At 44.7% G+C, this 21,589-nt stretch overlaps 1 protein-coding gene across 4 annotated transcripts in view; it reads left to right on the top strand.

Moving 5' to 3' along the window:
- The window catches only part of ZXDC (ZXD family zinc finger C), a 40,485-nt gene that overhangs the window by 11,079 nt on the left and 7,817 nt on the right, over positions 1 to 21,589 (top strand). For 2 of the 4 annotated variants that reach the window (XM_058566587.1, XM_058566569.1), the window contains exons 6-8: positions 1,251 to 1,939; positions 3,109 to 3,171; positions 3,817 to 3,901. In XM_058566587.1, coding sequence (XP_058422570.1) covers positions 1,251 to 1,939; positions 3,109 to 3,171; positions 3,817 to 3,901 — 837 coding nt within the window. The remainder of the gene's footprint in view (positions 1 to 1,250; positions 1,940 to 3,108; positions 3,172 to 3,816; positions 3,902 to 21,589) is intronic. The other 2 variants (XM_058566595.1, XM_058566578.1) reach the window with 2 other exon arrangements.

Genomic DNA, 21,589 nt, shown 5'->3' with positions numbered 1-21,589 from the left:
GAAAGTATGAGTTTGGGATTATCTGACAGTTGGTATGGGTGGAGTAGAGCCAGAGACCTGCGAGAGCCTTTTCCCTTTGGGTGGGCACTGGCACATTCTAGAAGCTGCAGGTGAAGATTTTTGGGGAAAGACTAGCGTCAAGGCCTTGCTGGGCTCCTTTGCCTAAAGTCTTTGTGCTCCCATATTCCTGTTTGCTTGGTGCTTGAAGAGTCCTAGGGTTTGGGACGATTGGGTGTACTGGTGTATAAACCCCTAACTTGAGTACTCATTGAAATTTTTTTTAAGTATGTTAATGTACACTACTGTACATTAATGTACACCAAGGGTATTCTGATTATTAAATTACTTTATTGAATAACAGACATTTGAAGCGTGTTAAGGCCAACAATTAAAACTGAATGAATTATTTATACTGTAATCATTAACTGTTGCTTAAGAGCCAGGCACTGTACCTGGTGCTGAAGGACAAAGATGGGTCAGACAGTCTGTACCCTCAAGGTGGTCATGGCCTGGGGGAGGGGTGTATTAGAGGTTGGAAATACCACATTGGCGGGGAGGGGTTGCCTTCCAGAGAAGTGCCATGGAGGAAGGACACCACTCCAGAGCTGCTGGGGGCACCTGATGTCCAGTTGTCTGCGACTCCCTTGAGCTGGGGCCTTGATCCCCGTCCAGAGTCAGGCCCACAGGCCAGTTTTTCCCCACTGATCACTCCCAGATGACTCAAATCCATTGTGGAGTGGCAGCTAGTTGTGGAGTGGGGCATAGAGTTTGATGAGACACGAGCTGACACAAACTGATTCCAAAAATATCCCCAGAACCAGAGTTCAGCTTGTGTCCGACCTCTGAAGATTTGTATTCCATGGAAAGTTTTAGTCTTCTTAGGGGTAGCTATTGTGGTATAGCAGAAAACTTATAGGATTTGAAGCCAGAAAGACATGGATTCAAGTCTTGCTTCTTCCTGTTAACCAGTTAATGTGACTTTAAGAAATGTTATTTAGTTTCTTGAGTCATTTCTGTCTGGAGGAATCCCTGTCGTCTCAAGGGTTTAAGACAATGTGTGTAAAATGCCTCACAGTCATCAAGTAGTTCCTTCATTCAGTGTGCGGCGACCTTCCCCGTGCCAGGTGGCAGGTTTAGAAGAGGACAGTAGATGTTGCCTTGATGGGTCGCTTGCTAACATCATGAGCACACGCAAAACATGTTAGTCCTCTGAGGTCCTCGAATAACTAGACTGTTCATTCGTTTTTCAGATCTCTTCCCTCAGCTAGGAGCTCCGAGTTCTCTGACGCCCAGCAGTGAACTGGGCAGCCCAGGCCAAAGCGAGCTCAACAACATAGACCTGGCGGCGCTCTTCTCCGACGCACCTGGCGACGGGGGTAGTGCAGTGGGGGCCTCAGACGAGGCACTGAACTCCGGAATCCTGACTATCGACGTAACTTCTGTGAGCTCCTCTCTTGGGAGGCACCTCCCTGCTAATAATAGTTCCTTAGGGCCAGTGGACCCACTGGTCTTGGTGGCCCACAGTGACACTCCTCCAAGCCTGGACAGCCCTCTTGTTCTCGGGACAGCGTCCACAGTTCTTCAGCAAAGCAGCTTCAGTATGGAGGATGTGCAGACTGTAAGTGCAGGAGCACTAGGCTGTCTGGTAGCTCTGCCTGTGAAGAACTTGGGTCCGGACCCGGGGGCATTGACCTCCAGCAGTAATTTAGCAGCTAACTCCACCACACTGATCTCTTCAAGTGCTCCCCAGGGAAACACCGGTGTCCCAGAGCTGCTGGCTCCGATCAAAGTGGAGCCGGCCTGGCCTCCTGGCCCTGAGGCTGTCAGGCAGCAAGAATGCAGCAGAGGGGCGTCCCCGACTGTGCTCTCCAGCTCTGCGGAGAAGCCCTGTCCTCAGAGAGATGCGGGGCTCAGTGCAGGGACCGGCAACTTATATTTGGTATGAAGTGCTATGTTCGCTCACCACCGTGTAGCTCACTTCTTTTACACTCGATTTTGAGAATGTTCTGGATTAATCACTTAACGCGCAGACATTTCTTACTGGTTGCAAAAGGACGAGCCCTGGACTACAAGTCTGGAAGTCTGAATCCTGATCTTGAGTCGAACTGACTAATTTTTATAACCTTGAGCAAATCACTTACCCTGTCTGAGCCTTAAATTCTCATTTATTTCTAAAGTGAGGGGGTTTGGCTAGATGATTTCTAAAGTCCTTTTGAGTTATTTGATTCTGTGATAATGTGTTTCTTTTCTTGAAAAAAAATTGGGGTATTTCATACTGTTGAAATGTTCTGCCTTTGTGTTTTTCACATAATAACAAGTCCTTAAACTTACTAATGACCAGAGGAAGAGGAATCGTGACATCAACTGTCTTTAAAGGTTTAATGGAAACTTTAAAACCACACACACAAATTTTTTTTAAATTAGAATTAAGGAGAAAAAAGGGAGTGGTTTGTGAGCCTTTGTTTCTGGAGGGTTATAAGAATACTTCTCCAATTTTGAGGCTGACAGTTAATATACTTTAATGATATTTATGCCAGTTATACATTTAATATAATTTAATTTAAAATAATTTAATTGAAGAGTCTTAGGAAAGAGTCTGACTTTTTCCTCTGTCTCAGATGGGAATGATCAAATAGGTTTTTTCTTTGTGGTACAGGTTCAATTTGATGGTGATGTTCAAAATGTTAAATCTTATTTTACCACAATTTTTTTTAAAACATGAAATCCTTTGAATTAGAATCAGTTGTGAGGGAAGTGGTAACCCATTTACCATAGAGCCAGCTTTCATTTCTTTCAGTCTGAGAGAAGCGAGGTCTCTGGTGCATCTCTTCCGGCATCTCGCTTGGTGGCGGCATAGCTCCCCTTGCTAACCTTTGCTTAGGCTGCTGCAGAGGTTGCTAAGTGGGCAGGTGGCTGGGCCGGGAGGGGAGGTGGCCGAGGCTCAGAGATAAGTGGGGAGGCAGTGCCTGTGTGCAGGGCCTTGGTGCCTTGGGAAACTGTAGTTCTCTGGTGCCACCGCCTCTCCGGAGCCATAACGGGGGTGGAGGCAGGAGGAGCTGCCATGATGCCATGACCTTGATGCTGACCCCTTGTTCATTTTCTCGATAGCTGTGTGACGTTGGGCTGCCTCGATTCTCTGAGCACAGATGGTGTGTGGTGAATGGGTTACAGGTATGCCACGAGCTGTGGAGGGCTGTTCTTTTTGTAGTGATGAGTATTAAACTTTTCTTATAAAACATTCACAAATTGACAACAGTTGAAGTCCTGTTTGAGTACTCTTTGGCACCCTCAGTAAACTTCCTGAATTCAGGAACATAATTATTGTCTTGGTGTATGAGACTTTGAGTCGCACCCCTGCCGCCAGAGCGGCCTCTGCAGTGGGTGTGTGAGGTAGGACCTCCCCGGCTCTGCCTTATAAGGATTGTGTGGCATGTTCTGAAAAATGTGGGAAGTGCTGCAGTAAATTAGTCCTGAATTACTGGAGGAAGGCTGGTTATTTGTTTCAGACAGCAGAGAAGTATGTAATTCATTTTATAACAGTTTCTGTGTAAAATATTTTAATATGTTTTAGACTTTGGAGGAATAAACTTTGCTTCTCTGGATAATAAAATTATGTATATTGTTCCAACTCTGATTTCATTTAGCTGTCACTGTGATTGAATGTAGCATTTGATTCTCTGTGAGCCTTTTCTGGAGATCTCAGAGTACTGGACTCTGCCTGTTCAGGAAGCAGCCTTAGTACGTGTCACTAGCTCCCTTGCTACCCTTCCTTTGCTGTTTGCATCGCGTTACTGACACCCTTTTCTTTGGTCTCAGGAAAGTGGGGGCTCAGCAAGAACTGATTCCCGAGCCATTCAACTAGCCAAGAACAAAAAGCAGAAAGGAACTGGGAGCAACGCAGGTGAGGCTGTGTGTGCTGCAGTGCTGGGGAGCGAGGGAGCTGCCAGTCACCTTAGGTTACTTCAGGACAGAAGAAACACACAGAACAGTAGTGTTTCTGTGTGCTGTGTGTTCCTTTTATGCTAAGAACGCCCTTTTATCAACTCCTTGGTTTTATGTAAACTTAAGAAAAAAATCACTAGCAAAGTTCCCCACATCAGTGTGGATATATCTGTCTTACTTAAAAAAGCTGCGTGAAAGTTAGTCGTTGCAAACACCAGTGTCTGTTACCTGGCAGGCTGGTAAGGTAAAGAACAAATGCCAGGTGTCAGATGAGCGAAGGTGGGAACCTGGTCCTGAATGGCTGCTGGCCCCTGACTTTGGCATTGGGAAGACCTTGGGGACATGGCTACCACTGTCCCCAGCATTACATGGAGCCAGCCCCTGGTGGCATGTGTCATTATGGATACCCAGATCCGAGTTATGTTGAAATCTTCTAATTTTAAAATGTCAGCAACTTTTTTGAATTTTTAACACTGAGTGGGCCAGACCAGACCTGCTGGTTTGTCTCCTCATGCATCTGTCCGTCTGTCCTGAAAATGGAATAGTGGGCACAGTGCTTAAAGGAAACTTCGGTAAATCCTTTTGTAAAGGTAACAGTGAATTCTTTTATTGTTATTTTGAATGTTTCATTTCTCTTTTATATTTATCTAAAATTTATTTTAAAAATATCAAGGGGTATGTAGGATTAGTAATACAATTTTATATGTTTCTGTTCTTACAAATATCATGGCTTTTCATTTAGTATAATAATAAGTCTGTTTTCTGTTAATCAGTTTTCTTAAAGCAAATCCTGCCCTATGATAAATGTTGTGCATGTTGGTGTTCACTGTGACTGAGGAAGGGTCACCTCCACAGCTCACGAAGGGCCCAAATGGAACTTGCAGAGTTAATAAAAGAAAGGGTGGTGGTGGTGGTGATGCTGGCAGTTTATAGAATGAAAGAATTCAGCACGTATTAGGCAAAGTTAGCGAAGGAAACTAGATGCGTTTATTTAGCCTGATAGATAATCTCCAGCCTGAAGGAAAAAGAATATGCGAATATTTAGGTATATAATACCTATTATATCCATTGCATTGCTTCAGGTAGCACCTATAGAGGTAGTTTTATTTTATTATTGTTTTTATAAATTTTTCAACATTATCTTTAAAAAAAAATGACACTTAAAAAACATAGCCACTTACTATTATCACTTCTTTAAAAATTAACAGTATTTCCTGAATATGAGTATCTAGCAAGTGTTCAAGTTTTCACTTGTCTCCATGCCATAAATGTCTTTATAACTGTTCGAATCAGAATCCAAGTAAGGGTCACATATTATTATTGGTTGATGCGTTTCTTAGGTCTCTTTTATATCTGTGGGTTCCTCCTTCCGTCTCTCTCCCCTGTCTTTGTTGAAGAACCTGGTGGTTTGTCCTGTCGAGTCAGCAGTCTGGATTTTGCTGATTGCATCACTGTGGTGTAGTTTAATAGGTTCCTCTGTCTTCTGTGTTTCCTATAAATTAGTAATTACATCTAGAGGCTTGATCTGATGGAAATTTGATTCTGTGGGGGCAGGTGGGGGGTTTAGCAAACCAGCTTTGCAGGTGATGGGACTCTCTGATGTCTGGTGGTCAGTCTGTCCTGTGTTGTTAGCAGCCGTTGATAACCAGTGACTGGATCTAGTAATTCCTTAGGGGTTGCAGAAAGATGATATTCTGTCATTCCTTTTTCATTACTAGCTAGGATACAGTAGTCCCCCCTGGTCTGAGGGGGATACATTCCAAGACCCCCACTGGATGCCTGAAACCACAGATAGTACCGAACCCTATATTTACTATGTTTTTTCTATACATACATACCTATGATAAAGTTTAATTTATAAATTAGGCCTAGTAAGAGATTAACAACAATAATAATAAAATAGAACGATTATAACAATATATGTAACAGAAGTTATGTGAGTGTGGTCTTTTTCTCTTTCAAACCTATTCCTGAATCTGTATAACCATCCCTTACTTGCAGTAAATGCCTTGGTGTCACTCATTTTAGGGGATCCCTTGCTAAAGTCTTCGTATAGGCTCCAAGCTTTCTGGCGGACCATCTTGCCATCATTTGGGACACATTTTCTGTTCATGTCTTCCACCCACAAATTTAATGCCTTTTCCATCTTAACTAAGCACTTACCACGCACTGTGGCTGTAACTTTTGCAGTTTGAGGTGCAACTGCAAAACTAGCACGAATTTCTTTTTCCTTCTTCACAATTTCACGGAAAGAAGATTCATTGTTACCATAGATCTTCGCAACTTCAGCATACAATTTATTTTCTTTCCTTATGAAGTCAAGAACTTTCACCTTTTCACTTAAAGGAAGAACTTTACAGCTTCTCTTTGGCATATCTGAATTGCCAGCATCACTACTCCTGCGCTTGGGGGCATTTTTAAGTAAAATAAGGGTGACTTGAACACAAGCACTGTGATACTTCGATAGTCGATCTGATAACTGAGATGGCTACCAAGTCACTAACGGCCAGGTAGCGTTACACAGTGTGCATACGCTGGACAGAGGGATGATTCATGTCCTGGGCGAGACAGCATGAGATTTCATCACGCTACTCAGAACAGCGGGCAATTTAAAACTTATGAATTGTTTATTTCTGGAATTTTCCATTTAATATATTCAGACCAAGGTTGACCACAGGTAACTGAAACTGTGGATAAGGGGGACTACTGTACTTATGTAAAGAGCAGCTTCTCATCCACTCTTTACCCTGAGGTACAGTCCATACAGAAAAGTCAGGATAAATGTCTGTATCTTTCTCTTTATCAGTTTTCAAAATAGTAAGCTGGTTTCTTAGCATTCTCCAATGGTGGTCAGAGTATTTTTATACAGATATTGATTTAAATATTTTATAGACTTTTAAGGGAAACAGAAATCTAGAACCTGCCAAGTATCCAGCTTTCATTATGTGAAGGCAGTGGAAGAATTTTCTTGTAAGTGCAAAGGCTTACGTTTCGCCCCCCACATCTCCTCAAAAAGCCATCTTGAAGTATTGTAACCAGCCAAGAGATAGAGGAATATAAATAAGGCCCATAAGCCCTTTTCCAAAACCCTTGGGGCCAACAGAGTTTATCTACCTGACATTTTATTTTGCTAGAATTTTAGACTTGCAGAAAAAATTGCTTCCCTAGTAGGCAGCACTCTATGCATATTGTCACCTGTTTGTGACCTCCAGTTGTGGTGCCCTTCACCCAGCCTCCTCTCATGTTAACATCTCCCGCAGTCATGGTGCATTTACCAAAGCTAAAAAGGGATCCAGGCCACAGTCCTCTTCACAGTCCTGGTCTGCAGAGTTTATTGGGATTGGGCTGGTTTCCCACTAGTGTCCCTTATCTGTTCCAGGATACCAGGTTGCATTTGGTTATCACCACTCTTTAGTCTTCTGCAGTCTGTGTGGGCCCCTCAACCCTTCCATGATGCTTTTCAAGAGTGCCGGTCCATGAATCTGGAGTGTTCCTCCCTTTGGGTCTGTCTGTTGCTTTCTCTTGATTAGACTGAGGTTATGGACTTTTGGAGCCAGAGTGAGGTGCCCTTCTCATCGCCTCTTATGCAATCCACACATTACAGGTGATGCTAACCTTGATCACTGGGTTAAGGTGTTGTCTGCCAGGTTTCTCCATTGTGACGTTACTATTTTTCTCTTTGTAATTAGTATTTATTTTGAGGTGGATACCCTGAGATGGTGTGCAAATCTCAGGGTTCTACAAGATGACCCCTACTTGTGACACCAACTGCAAGTTCGAGTGTCTCCAAGACCACTCTTAAAGTTCTCTAATTCTCTAGAAGGGCTCAAAACTACGGTTATGGATTATTGCAGTGAAAAAATACAGAATAAAGTCAGCCAAGGGAAGAGGGGCCTAGGACAGGCTCCAGGAGAGTTCCTAGTGTGAAGCATCCAGTTGGCTTCTCCCTGGAGTTGTGGACAGTGCTAACTTCTCCCACCATGTGACGACATACACAGAGTATTGGCAATCAGGGGAGCTCACCCAACCAAGCCTTGCTGTCCAGACATTGATTAGGGCTTGATTGCAAAGACATGGCACCCTCTCCATGTGGCTGGCTTAGTCTCCAGCCCCTCCACAGGTTGAGCTGACACTGACTCAAAGCCTCCACCTAAGTCACATTGTTAGACTCTCTGGAGTGACCCAGGGCCCCAGGTAAACAGAGACACCCCTACCAGGCAGGACATCCCAAGGACCTTGAGATTACTTCCCAGGAGCTGGGGGCAAAGGCCAGACCTCTCCTTGGGCACAGTTAATCCATTCCCACACATTGTGCAAACATCCTGTTTCTCCTCAAACCTCCCACTAATTCAGCACTAAAGGGTGGATTTGCCTGTGGTATTACTGTGGTGTTCTAATGGTGATTTTCTGTTTCCCCCATTCTTGTACATTATTAATTAGAATTCTTCTGTGAGAAAGAGCTGTCACTTTTCTCATTTATTTATTCATTCCGTTATAGCAGTATGGACTCAAAGATATTTATTTATCCTTTAGGTTATTATAATCAATATTGAATTATAATCAATATTATCAGTATTTATTTTGCTGCTCAAATTGTTCCAGCTTTGGCCACTGGGAGCTCTTTTGGTTGGGTTCTTGTGCCCTTTCAACATGCCTCATCTGGTTTTTTGGGAGGACACGTCATTGCTTTCTGGCACCTCCAGGCTCATCTCGTATTATCCCTGCCGCAGCCCTAGAATCAACCACTTCTCCAAGGAGCCCTGTTCCTTTTATGGGAGAATGGTGTTAGGAACCACGGTCTGGGTGCTCAGTGTGCTTGTTGCTCATTGCTGTCAGGGTGTCATTGCGTCTAGGCTCGCTTCAGTGGACAGTGCTAGGAAATATATTTATGCATATTAACCCATGCTAGCTGTGTTTTGAATTCAGAATATTTCACATTTTAGAATGCTGATGTGGTACATATGTTCTTTATTTCTTAACACACCCAGTTATTGCATCGGCATTTTTCAGTGAAATATATTCCCGTGAGTGGGATCAACTGAGATTATAAATAGCTTCACATGAGTTCAGGTCAGGTGTTTACTGCTAAATTATTTTTGGCACTAAACTTAGGGGGAAAAATGTGGGTTTTGGGATTGTGGTGTAATAAGTCAAAGAACAGAGAAGTTGCAGGGTCACAGGACTGTTGGTAGAATTAAGTCATTTGTTTAAATGACACAGTCAAGACCTCATTGTTGTCAATGTAGTTAAGTGCCTTTAAAGTGCACATGTCGATTCTTAGAAAATGTGCAATCTGAATCATTTAAAAAATAAGATATAGGGTCTAAAATCCAAGACTGTTCCCATTGGGTTGCTACTGAGTGTAGAAAATAAAATTGTGCTGTTTTCTTTATCTTGAGTATTGAGGTTCTCCCTTTAGAGTAAACCAAGAATATTTTCTCAACATGAAACGTAAAGAGAAACTTATTCTTGAAGTTGATAGTTAGCAGAATAAGCTTTAAAAAAAATAAATTTAACCAACTGCAGAACTATGGATGGATGTGTTCTTTTTTGCTCTCTAAGGGCAGGGAAAGCAAAGAAAGTACAGTGCTCACCAGAAGAGACAGTAAGTGCCAAACCACGTGTCTCTGTGACGGTAAACATGGAAATATGTGCGACTCCCTGACTCTTTTTTGAATGAGTCAAAAAGCAAAATCCCAACTACATGTTGTCTAGAAGAGGCACATCCTGGAGGGAATATTTAGGATGGTTAAAATTAAGACAAGGTAAAACAAAACACAAAACAAACATCACAAAGCAGAGATTGATACTGATATCAGAAGTATAAAATTCAGAGAGAGACAGTTGGGACAGAGAAGATTTTCCCTGTTGTTAGCTGCTGTTCACATATAATCAATAGCAGAACTGTAATACTTGTGACCATCTATATGAATATTTATATGAGAACTTATAATATTAAACAATCTAAGGGAAAAACTGATGGAAATAGAGGAGAATCGGATAAATAAAAACCTAGCAATGTTGGAAGTGATTAATTTAACTCATTATTTTGCAGATCAAGCAGAGGAAATAGATACGAAAGATGCTATAGTGGGATTAATAGTTAACTTAATAGATCCTCCTCCATGATGATGGAATATTTAGATATTAAACTGAATCAGTTAGGCCATCAGGAAAACCTAACAGTCTTTAGGAAAAACAAAACAGCTTGGCAGTACCTGTTTTTGACCATAATGTGGTAAAATAGAACATAAAAGTTACTTGGAAAACAAAACCTACTAAACTCTTGGGTAGAAGAAATAATAAAGGCTGATTACAAATACTTGCAGAAAAATGAAAAGCTGTGTGGTTATAAGTTTGAGCTCTTGAGCAGGCAGCTTCTCTGTGCTCCAGTTTTCTCCTTTGTAAAATGGTAATAAAAGCACCTACTTAGGCGTCTTGTGGGGAATAGATGAGATGATACAGGGAAGTGCTTTGAAGCACTCAGAATGTCAGCTGATTGTTGTTGTGTATGGAAGGTAGGAGATGGGGGCAAAGCTACCCAGGTGCAAGTCTGTGTTGCAAATGACTTTATTAAATAAGAAGAAGGAAGCTGTTATTTCAAGATAGAAAAAGAACAAACCTAAGAAGAGTCAGAAATCCGGATTTTGATGCTTGTGTGTGACAGCCTGTTCAGATTTAAAAAAACATTCTGTGTGGGCCAAACGGAATATTTGTAAGTGGATATAGCCCTTAGTTTGCCTGTTTCTACCTGAGTCTGAGCAATTTTACCAACAAAAAAGAGAAAGCATAAGTGAATTCCACAGATTGAGTGGAAAGTATTAACTATATGATAATAAATTGGAGTACTTGCAACAAAATGCATAATTTTCCAGGAAAACAAATCACCATTATTCATAAATAAGAGTATAAACAGTTCAAGAACCGAGGGTGAAGTTAGTATTTCCGAGGCTCAAGCCTGTCCTGTGGTTACACAGACAGATTCCACTCCTCCATGGAATGTGTGTGGTGGACACTGTTCCAGAGCTTGGTGGAAAATGGGAACCTTCCTATGAGCTGCATACCAAAGCCTGATGAGGATACCCCCAAAAGGAGAGCTATGGATTGATGGCTTATGAAAACAGGTGGGAATGTTATCAATAAAACACACTTAGGATCTGGCAGTATATTTAATATTCTGACCAAATGGGGTTTAATCAGGTAGCCTGTGAATGATTTAATGTTAGCAAGTCTGTTACTCAGTTTATCACAATAATAGGGCAGTGGAGAACTTTGTTTTCTCAACAGAGTCTGTATTTTAAAAATTGATCTCCGTTACTGATGGAAATAGGAATGTAACAAAGAATTTGTAGTCCAGACCCAGAGCCAGCATCATACTTAGTGGTGAGTTACCAAAGGCGTTCATACGCACGCACGAGTTACTTCATTACCGTTATTAGTATTTAAGGTTGTTCTGGAGGTTCTTAACGTTGAAATTAAACTCCAAAAAAGAAATAAGATAGAACTATAGGGAGGAGACAGATGATAACTTACAGATGATTTGAATGTTTATTGGAAACCCTGAAGGAATCAACTGAAAAATGAGTAGAACATAGAAGATATTTAAGTGGCCAGTTATAAAATAAATGTATACCATCAGGAGTATGCTGTGTGGCAGCAGTAGCAAGTTAGGAAATACAATGGGAGACAATAACCTCATGCACAATAGCAACAAAAATTGTACAATATCCAGGAGGAAATTTCACAGGTGGGCAGAACTAAATGGAGGAGATGACCAAACGTGACTAAGAGACAGAGCTCGAGAGAATGCTCCCACATGGGGTGACTCCTTCCCTTTGATAGAGGGCCGTGCCAGCAGGGACATAGCAGTGAAGAGCACAGACACCACTGCTGGCATTCCTCCGGGGGTGGGCGGGGGCATTCGATAAACAAGGAAAACGGAATCAAATGGTAACTGTGAACACTACAAGGAAAGGGGTCTGTGGTGGTTTGTGCTCTTAAATGGGTAGACAGAGGCCTCACAGAGAAGGCGACACTGGCCGGGGGTGAGGAAGGGAGCCAGGAGCTGCGTGGACAGATCTGGGCGAAGGGACAGTCCTTGTGAGCTTCTGAGGGTGGAGGGTGCTGTCAGCAGAAAGGCCTTTGTTGCCAGAGTGAGAAGCTCAGGGGAGCGTTTTTGGGTGAGCGCTGAGAGAGCTGGTAGGAGGCCATGCTGTTGAGGGCCTCAAGGTCGTCCTCAGAACTTGGACTTTCATGCAGAGTCAGATGGGAAAATATCAGAGGCATAATTAGAAAAGTGACATTTTTTTAAAGGATCATTCCAGCTGCTCTTGGAAAATAAACCATAAGGGGCAAGGAGAGCAGGTAGGGGTTTCTCACGGTCCTCTGGTGAGAGACCAGAGTGGCTGAGCAGTGGGGAGAGTAGATCAGTCCTGGGCCTGTCTTGAAGATAGAGCCGACAAGATTTGCTGACGGCTGTGGGGTGTGAGAAAAGTCATTATTGCAGGCAGGTGAACTCTTCCCACAGAATGTTAGTCATTCCATTTAAAATTCCAGGGATTTCAGAGCACTTGTGTAAGAACCTGTGGGCAAGGATTCCTCAGGAAACAGAAAAACTAGCATAGAGGATTTGCACCGTCTCACAGGCTACAACAATTAAAATGGAACAATTAAAATGGTGGTGGTGCCGGTGCCCCATAGGCAGGCCAGGACACCAGAGTGACGCACACCGAAAGGCAGACCTAAGACCACGCGCCTTTGTGTTTGTATAAAGGTAGCTCTTCCAAGTATCGGCAAATGAGCGATGGCTTTTGGGGAAAAAATATTAAAATTCCATACAGGATAAAGAATGAAGATGAGAGGTTTAAGGTTTTTTAAAAGCGTGGAAACCTGTAATCATAGCCAACACTTAATCTGTTAGCTCCTGTTCGGTCCTCACAGTGACCCTAAGACAAAGCCCTTCTACAGCTGGCCGGCTGAGGCTCCTCTGCCCAGCTGGCTCACCGCTCAGGGGAGGTGGATGCCCAGAGGGGAGCAGAGGCACGGGCCTTGAAGATCGCTTGACGTTGAGAGGTTTCTAAATGAGCAGAAACAGTGTGAAATGATAGCAAGATGAATGTCCCTGAGGAGAATCGGGTACAGGACGTGAGCAAGCACTGCGGAAGGCGGCTGACCAGCACGAGGAAGGGTCTCGTCCACGGTCCGGGCAGCAGAGTGCCCTTGGGCCTCAGAGGCGAGGAGACGCGGAGCGGGCACAGGTGCACGGAGAGTGCGTGCTCGGGCTTTGCTGGGGACAGCCTCACTGGGGATGCAGTGTGACATTTCTGGAGGGTCACTTGGTAATGTTTTCAAGAGCCAAAAAATAGGCGTAATGTTCAGTCTTGCAATAACATTTTTAGAATTTATCTCAAGGAAATATCCAGAGATCTGTGAGAAGTTACCGTGTGCCAGCTGCTGCTCAGTGCGGAAAGATATATTCTTAAATATTTGTAACTCAAAAGTCCACCAATAAAGCTGCATACTCTGTGCATATTTTTGGTAAGTTCGTGTTTGTAAGAAAAGCCGGGTGTGTTGATAGACACATCTGTGTGTGAATTTGCATAGAAACAAAAATGGTAGAGTGTACATCAATGCATGGATAATGGTCTTTTCTGAGTGTTAGGATTATGGATTTTTGGTTATTCCGCCTGGGATGGAGCACCTGGAGGAGGTTTCTTGAGTTGGCCCTGTGGCACTTGGGAGGGCTCCTCAGGTCTCTCACCTGTATGCTGAGACATGTGGTCTAGAATCAGTTTCCCTTCCCAGAAGGGGGGACGCGAGCAGGAGGGAACAGGCAAGGGCCTGGCAGTATGGGGCAGGGGCCCCTGTGACCCCAGCACAGCCAGATTGTCCAGCACTGGGAGGTGGACATGTGGGCGGAGGGCGAGGGGAGACGACTGTGCTTGGTGCCGCTGGTTCAGTCTGCACACCACTGGAATGTTTGAAGGAATGATTGGGCTGAATTAAGCCCTGAATTTAAGTCAATGATCTAATTTTTCTAATTTTTTTTCTACATTAAAACAAAAATCTTTGGGTGTCTGAGTCACAAGATTCTTCCCATTTCTTCCTGTTGCTGCCATGGAGAGAGCAGAAGGGGCCACACTGAACGAGGGTAGGAGGAAGGCCCTTGTGGGGGCTGTCAGTTAACCAGGAGTTGTAGCAGTTGCCAGAAGAGAGTTCTAGTAACATTCACAGAGTTTCTGTCTAAGGACATCAGACCCAAAAGCAGTGGTTTGTGAACTTGAGTGTCGTGAAGCCCCTGGGTGGGTTTGGGTGGGGAGTCTAGACTGCAGCTGGAGAAACCCTGCCCTGGGGTTGTACAGGAAAATGGGTGTCAGAATCGCTCAGGGGGCTTTTTCACACCTCGTGGGCCCCATTTAGGCACACTGGGGGCAGATGTGGCCTGTGATGGGGAGGAAAGCGGATGGCAGACTCGCTGACGTGGGCCGTCTGGTCTGGTCTGGTCTTGTCTTGGCTGTAGATGTGGGGTGATGTTGCTGCAGCAGCGCTGCCCTTCACCTCCCGAGGGCAGAACCCTCAGGTAGGTTAGGGTTTGGGTAAGCACAGCGTCCTGCCTTGAACAGCTGGTGGGAGAGTGGACCTCCCTGCGGTACACTTGCGGGCAAGGCCATGTTTGTCTCTCGTCATGGCTCCCTCAGCACGAGGTTCATTTTGGTCCCTGGACTAGATCTGTGGTTGAGGGCTGGCATAGCCAGAGATCTCCCAAAGCAGGGTAAAAGTGCGTGGTGGCAGCCAACTTCTTGCCGTGGTGGTGGAGAACTGAGTGCCCATCTGTGAGTGGGCTGTGAGTTGAGGTGTCCTGTACCTGGACTGTGAGTGGGTGACAGGGATTCTCTCAGGCCCGGTCATGCAGGCCTGTCCTCTACTGTCAAGGGTCACTCTTGTTTCTGTTAACTTGATGCCTTCATGTGGTTTCTTGTGCTGTTCCTTGCTGGAGTGCGTGTCCCGGCTCCCTTTCTGTCTCCTCGGCAGACGCCTGTTCTCCCTGCAGGTCCAGCTCGTTCTGTGTTCCCTTCCGGTCTTCCCCCCTCGCTGTTGAGTGACTGAGCTTGGAAGTCTGACTCCGGCAGCCTGGCTGAAAGTCCCTCTAAGGCAGGTGAGGTCCCTCTAACCCTTGTGAGGAGGAGGCCTCTGTTTAACATAAAAAATATGATTGGCTGTGCCACACAAAGGAGAGCTGTGCTCTCCATGCTGGTCTCATGAGGCGACTTGTGGTGACAGTGCTGAGATGCAGAGTCTCGGGATTCAAACACCAAGTCCAGGGTCAAGAACGGGCCTGAAGTCTGCTCCTCTAGTTGCAGTGGCCTTGGGCAAACGTCGGACCTCTCCTGTAAGAGGGGTGTAGTATGGCACCTGCCCATTGAGCTGGCTGTGAGGATTACATGAAAGGACTCCTGCCAGACGCTTAGCCCATGGCTGACTAAAAGACCCAGTGACAGGTTTAATTAAATGTATGTTTTGCTCATCACAGTGTCTACTTCTGTACATTCATTCAACATTTTGTTGGAGCAAAATAAGGAAAATAATGGCAGAGCTTTGTGTGTATGTGGTTTCAGGGCCCTGGCCCTTGGAGCTCAGTTGACAAAAGTAAGAACTGTGCCTCAGGACAGAGTCCCCTCTGTGTAGACCGGAGCTTGCTGAGCCTTGGAGCCCAGGCCTGCCGTCCTCTGGCCAGCACGTGCTCTGGTGGTCCTGAGCTCTGAAGAGTGCCGGGGATGTCCTCTATCCCGCACCTGCCCCCGTTTCTCTGTTGCTTTGGGAGCTCCTGTTAAGCCTTTCCATGCGGATTGTCGGATTTGCGCCCCTCCCAGCTGTGCCAGTTTGACTGTCATGTCCCTGGAGACCGTGCTTCTCAGGCTCCCAGCCAGGGTTGGCCAGTGGGAGCATTGGCAGGAGATTAGGCAGAGCGAGGAAGAGGGAACCAGGACCTCGCCTGCACTCTCCCTTGGTAGGAGTTTGATGATGGCTGTGTCTGTGCTGTTGTCCCAGTTCTTGCTGGGCAGCCCGTGATGTAGTTCTGGCTCCTGTGCGCTGTCCCTCTTCTGGAATCTGGCATGGTGGTGCCTTCCTGCTGTGCTGACCAGGGTGTTTGCTCCTTGGTCTGCCTGGAGTCCCTCTGGGTGCAATTCCTAGAATGTTTCTGAGGTCCCAGTGGGACCCTAACTGATCCCCCAACTGTCAACAGCTCTCAAGGGCAGTGACTGCGTTGTGGCCGCTTCTGTATCCCCAGACCTCGCTCGGGGCCTCTTGGTGTTCTCAGTGTACCCTGTACTCCCTCCTCCTTGCATATGGATTGTAGATTTGTCTGTAGGTCCCTGGACTTAGAACACAGCCAGCAGTCGTGAGCCCTGTGGTGAGGATCACCATCATAGCACAGTATCTAGCGTAGGGAAGATGTAGTCAGTATTTGGTGAAAGAACCATAAGGCACGAACAGATCACTGATCACTGCACAAGTTTCAGATAAGAGCGTTCAGTCAGCACACCCAGTGCTAACCCTGACAAAAGCACAACAGCTAACGGAGGCTCCTGCGTCCTGGCGTTGTTCTGAGCTCCTTCATCTCTTGGCTCCTGGAGTCCTCACAGCAACCTGATGACGTGTAGATTGATATCCCCTTTTCTGGAGTAGGAACCTGAGGCACAGAGAGGTGAACTTGATGGGGCTATGTAGCCAGTGGGTGACTGGACCAGGAGTTGAACCCAGGGCAGACTGGCTCCAGAGGCTCCATTGGGCCTGTCAGCACACACACAAGAAAACTATCTCACCGTCAGCAAGTGAAGTGGACATGGACATCTCAGGTGAAATACTAGCACGTGAACTCCAGCTGGTGAGGGCTTGTCTAGGGTTTTGGGAGGGTCGGGGTTAGGCATCTGTCAGCGTGATTTGCCACATCAAAGACCAGAGGAGAACCATATTATCTTCACTGATGCCAAACAAGGCAGTTGATAAAATTCATCATTGCTGGGGCCGGCCTGGTGGCGCAGGTGGTTAAGTGCACGCGCTCCACTCCAGCGGCCCGGGATTCGCTGGTTCAGATCCCGGGCGCGCACCGACGCACTGCTTGTCAGGCCATGCTGTGGCGGCGTCCCATATAAAGTGGAGGAAGATGGGCACGGATGTTAGCCCAGGGCCAGTCTTCCTCAGGAAAAAAAGAGAAGGATTGGCAGATGTTAGCACAGGGCTGATCTCCTCACACACACACACAAAAAATTCATCATTGCTGAATTTTAAAAATCACAAATCTTAATCAACTAGGAACCAAAAAGATTTCCCTAATAATAGCAAGTCAGACTAACAGTCACCTTCATTTTCTGTAGGGAGACACGTTCCCAGTACGGGCCGGATAAAAGGCAACTAAACTAACAGTGCAGTCATGTTGGACACTTTCATGGAAGGTTTAGAGAAAAATAGGTGATCAGATAGGAAGAGGAGATGACTGCTTATCGGTGATGATTATCAGGCCTAGAAAGCCTAAGGGAATTGACTCTAATTAAAAATATGAGGGATAAATAGGTAGCTAATTGCACAATAAATATTTGCATATATCAAATTAGTAGCTTTTCTATTAGAATAATAAGGAAAAAATACTGAAAAATAGATTTCACTCATAATGTCAATAAAAGTAATCAAGTATCTCGAATCACTAGTGACAAATATGTGGGGCCTGTGTAAGATTCTCTTTGAGGCCTATCATGTACTTGGATGGAAACACTCAATTTTTATTGTTAATTTACATCTTTTACGCAGTTCCTTTAAAATCCCAAAGTAACTTAAAAGAAAAAAACACCTGTCAGTTATAAGTTTACCTGGAAGAATAACTTAGTGACAATCTCCATGCAGGCTTCGAAAAAGAGACATCGTGGGGTGGGCGAGTGCTGTGCTGGGGTCTAGGCCTGCTGGGGAGTGTTGCTGGTGAGAGCCCAGCAGTGCCCTAGAGGAGAGCTGGCCGGCGGGACACGGGACCGACGGGAATCGTTCAGCAAGGGATGAGCGTGCAGGAAACGGTTCCAGTAATGTTGGTTTACTCTTTGGAAAAAGTAAGGGTGGGTTTTTAACGCACTTTCCCCTGCAGCTCCTTCACCCAGAGAAAACCGCTTCTCAGGTTCTGATGTTAAACATTTTCCTGTGTGTGCAAACTACATATGCTACTTTTTAAAAGAAATGGTACATATATTTTCATCTGATTTTTGCTATTAACATGAATATTTTTCCTTGTGAATAAGTATGTATATATTTTAAATTATTTTATTGAGATTGTATTGGCTTATAACATTGTGTAAATTTCAGGGTACATTGTTATATATCAGTTTCTGTATAGACTGCATCTGTTCACCACAAATAGTTTAGTTTTTAATCTGTCACCGTACATACGTGCCCCTTTACCCCTTTCGCCTTCCCCCACCTCCTCCCTCTCTGGTAACCACTCATCTGTTTTCCTTATCCATGTGTTTGTTTATCTTCCACATATGAGTGCAATCATACGGTGTTTGTCTTTCTCTGTCTGGCGTATTTCACTTAGCATAATACCCTCAAGGTCCATCCGTGTTGTTGCAAGTGGCGCAATTTTCTCTTTTTTATGGCTGAGTAGTATTCCCTTGTGTATCTATACCACATCTTCTTTATCCATTGATCTCTTGATGGGCACTTGGGTTGCTTCCAAGTCTTGGCTATTTTGAATGATACTGCGATGAACATAGGGGTACATAAATCTCTTTGAATTGCTGATTTCATGTGCTTTGGATAAATAATAAATATATTTTTATAGTACGTCTCCCTAATAGCTATGTAAGACTAGACCCGTCAGGAACTGAGAGAATTAAGTCCCAGTGCCCTCCACTGTCCTTGATGCGTAATGAATCACATCTCCCATTTTTGGGACAATAGTCCCTCATTTCATTTGCTGTGTTCTGTGGTTCAGAGGAAGAATGCTGGTAGAGAAAGACCACATGACTCCAAAGTTATCACCACCCCCTGTGCACAGGCGGGGGAAAGTGGGGCACCTGAGCCAGCGGTGTGGAGGACAGTGGGCCCACACAGTGTCCTTGAGGCCTGAGCCCTCCTCAGTGCAGATCCCTCCTGGGTGAGGATGAGAGGTCGGGGGTTGGCACTGAACTCTGTAGCTGTCAGCATAGGGGCATCTTCGAGAGGTCTTCACAGCGAAGTGCCAGTGTGTGGGGGGCACTTGGTCTGAGCCAGCTCTGCTGTGGGTGTCACTTAATTCTCAGCACGGCTTCATGAGGTAAGGGAGTGCTGTGCCGCAGTTCAGGGAGGAGTCCGTGGGAGCGCAGGGCCCTGTGGCTGCATAGTCTTGCTCACTTGGCTATTTAATGCCCACATGGGAATTATCTGCTTAAGTCTACTTACCAGAAGCTTACTTGCTGATTGGATTTACACTTCTCTCCTGTCTCCACTGCTTAAAATTCTATAACAAAAATCAAATCAACATTTTGGATAAATGCAGAGAATATTGAAGCAAAATTCAGTTCGGTATGAAGAGTACCTTGCCATATACAGGTTTGTGGATTTCCACTGTGGGAAAGGAGCTTTTTACTTTTCGTGTGATTGATTATTAATTAAATTGGCCCTGTTGCATTTAATGCCGTGGCATCTTTCACTCGTGAGGTCTTGGGGGCGTGTGGTCATGGCAGGGTTCCCTGTGGAGACCGTCTGTGTGCTGTAGAGTGCCTTCAAGGATCCATAGATGGAGAGACTTGCTTAGCTAACGCAGGGAGTGTATAGGTGATTTTGAGCCATCTCAAATGTTCATGACACATTACCAGATGGCAAGGTGTGTCATTTGGGATCATGTAACAGAACAGCCTGCCCTGAAGGCTCTGTCAGGTAAAGTTGTTTTTTTCTGTTGAGCAAGGAGTCCAGAGGCTGCCTGCCGGGGCCAGTGGGTGCTCAGCTCGCTGTGGGGCTCAGGTTCCCCTCTCCCTGCCCTGCCTTCTTCCCTCACAGCCTTCTCACAGCGCCACTGGACAGTGTCCAATCTGGGTTCCAGGACCTTGGGTGTAGGAGAATACCTTCAACGGGAGGCAGGCACGGGTAGTTTTAAAGGAATCAGCTTTCAGATCATCCTACGTAATTGTTCCTGAAATTGAATTGCCTGAGAACGTGTGTTTGAGTCCAGGAGTTTTACATGTTCTCCTGTCCACCTTTCCTTTCACAACTGCCTTTTCTACTTTCCAAGAAATTAGTCATATTCCTTAACCCAGCTCTCACCATGGTGCATCACCCTAGGGTGTTTGTGAAAACAAGAGATCTTCAGAGCAGCAGACCCAGGACGTTGAGAGCACTGGTTCCAGGGAAGTGTCTCATGGAGATTAACACGGCCTGAGGGACTGTGGCCAGCCTGCCCTTTCTTGGGCAACGGTTTTTTGAGGGGTAAATATTGAGATGTTCTGAATTGAGATATGTTGTAGAGGGGCTACAGGGGTGTGGACCTTTGTTTAAAGCCCTCACCTTTTCTAACCGTCTGCTGTTGTCAGAGAATGAACTAGTTGCTTTTTATTTTTTTATTTTATTGAGATCATAATAGTTTATAACGTTGTGAAATTTCAGTTGTATGTTGAGAATGAACTGCTTTTAAGAAGAGAGTCCATGAAAACAACAGCGTTGGTAAGTGTAAGTGTGAGCAGGTCTTTTCGGCTACTGACATTTCATCCTCAGGATGTGTTGTTAACTGGGAAGAGAAAGAGCCTCTGAGGGTAGAGCAGTTCCAGTCAACGGCACCAGTTCTTTTAACTGTGTGTCTGCAGGGCTGCCAGATTTTCAGACACTGGATTGAAGGTACAGATTAAGAAGGGAAGTTTGTGTGGTTTTTTTCAGATTGTGTGTACTAATACAGTAGTTAAAACCAATTTAGTTCATCGTATATCATGAAATATTCTAGTTATAGTTGATCTTATATCCTGTTATAAAATTAATGCCTCTACATTCTACTAACAAAAATACAATCATATTCTAGTTACTAACTAGTTTTTTAGCAGTGTATGCTTTAGTCTTTCATTAAGTATAAAGGAAACGTGTGATCATGATGTTTAGCAAAGTTAGTGGAATTATTTCTGATTTTATACACATAACTTTTACATAATTTCCCCGTAGTTGAGTAGCACACATGCTACCACACTTCAGTGAAGGAGCACGAGGTTTTGATCATCTCTCCTGCTTCTTAGATGACTTAGAGTGTGGCTGGCACAGTTGGCATTGAATCATTACAAAATAAATAGTGAGAAATAGCTAGATTTATCTTGTTTTTATGTTATAAAACCAGATTATAAATAGTAGATATACATCATTTAAATCTTGGCTGCTTTTATTTTTTTTTTTATAATTTTATTTATTTATTTATTTTTCCCTCAAAGCCCCAGTAGATAGTTGTATGTCATAGCTGCACATCCTTCTAGTTACTGTATGTGGGCCGCGGCCTCAGCATGGCCGGAGCAGCGGTGTGTCGGTGCGCGCCCGGGATCCGAACCCAGGCCGCCAGCAGCAGAGCGCGCGCACCCAACCACTAAGCCACAGGGCCGGCCCAATCTTGGCTGCTTTTAAAAGTAACCTAAAAAGATACATTATTTATTATTTG

This window comes from Diceros bicornis, chromosome 2 (assembly GCF_020826845.1).
Source record: "Diceros bicornis minor isolate mBicDic1 chromosome 2, mDicBic1.mat.cur, whole genome shotgun sequence".
NCBI classification, from domain to species: domain Eukaryota; kingdom Metazoa; phylum Chordata; class Mammalia; order Perissodactyla; family Rhinocerotidae; genus Diceros; species Diceros bicornis.
This window is presented reverse-complemented; position numbering and strand designations above follow the sequence as displayed.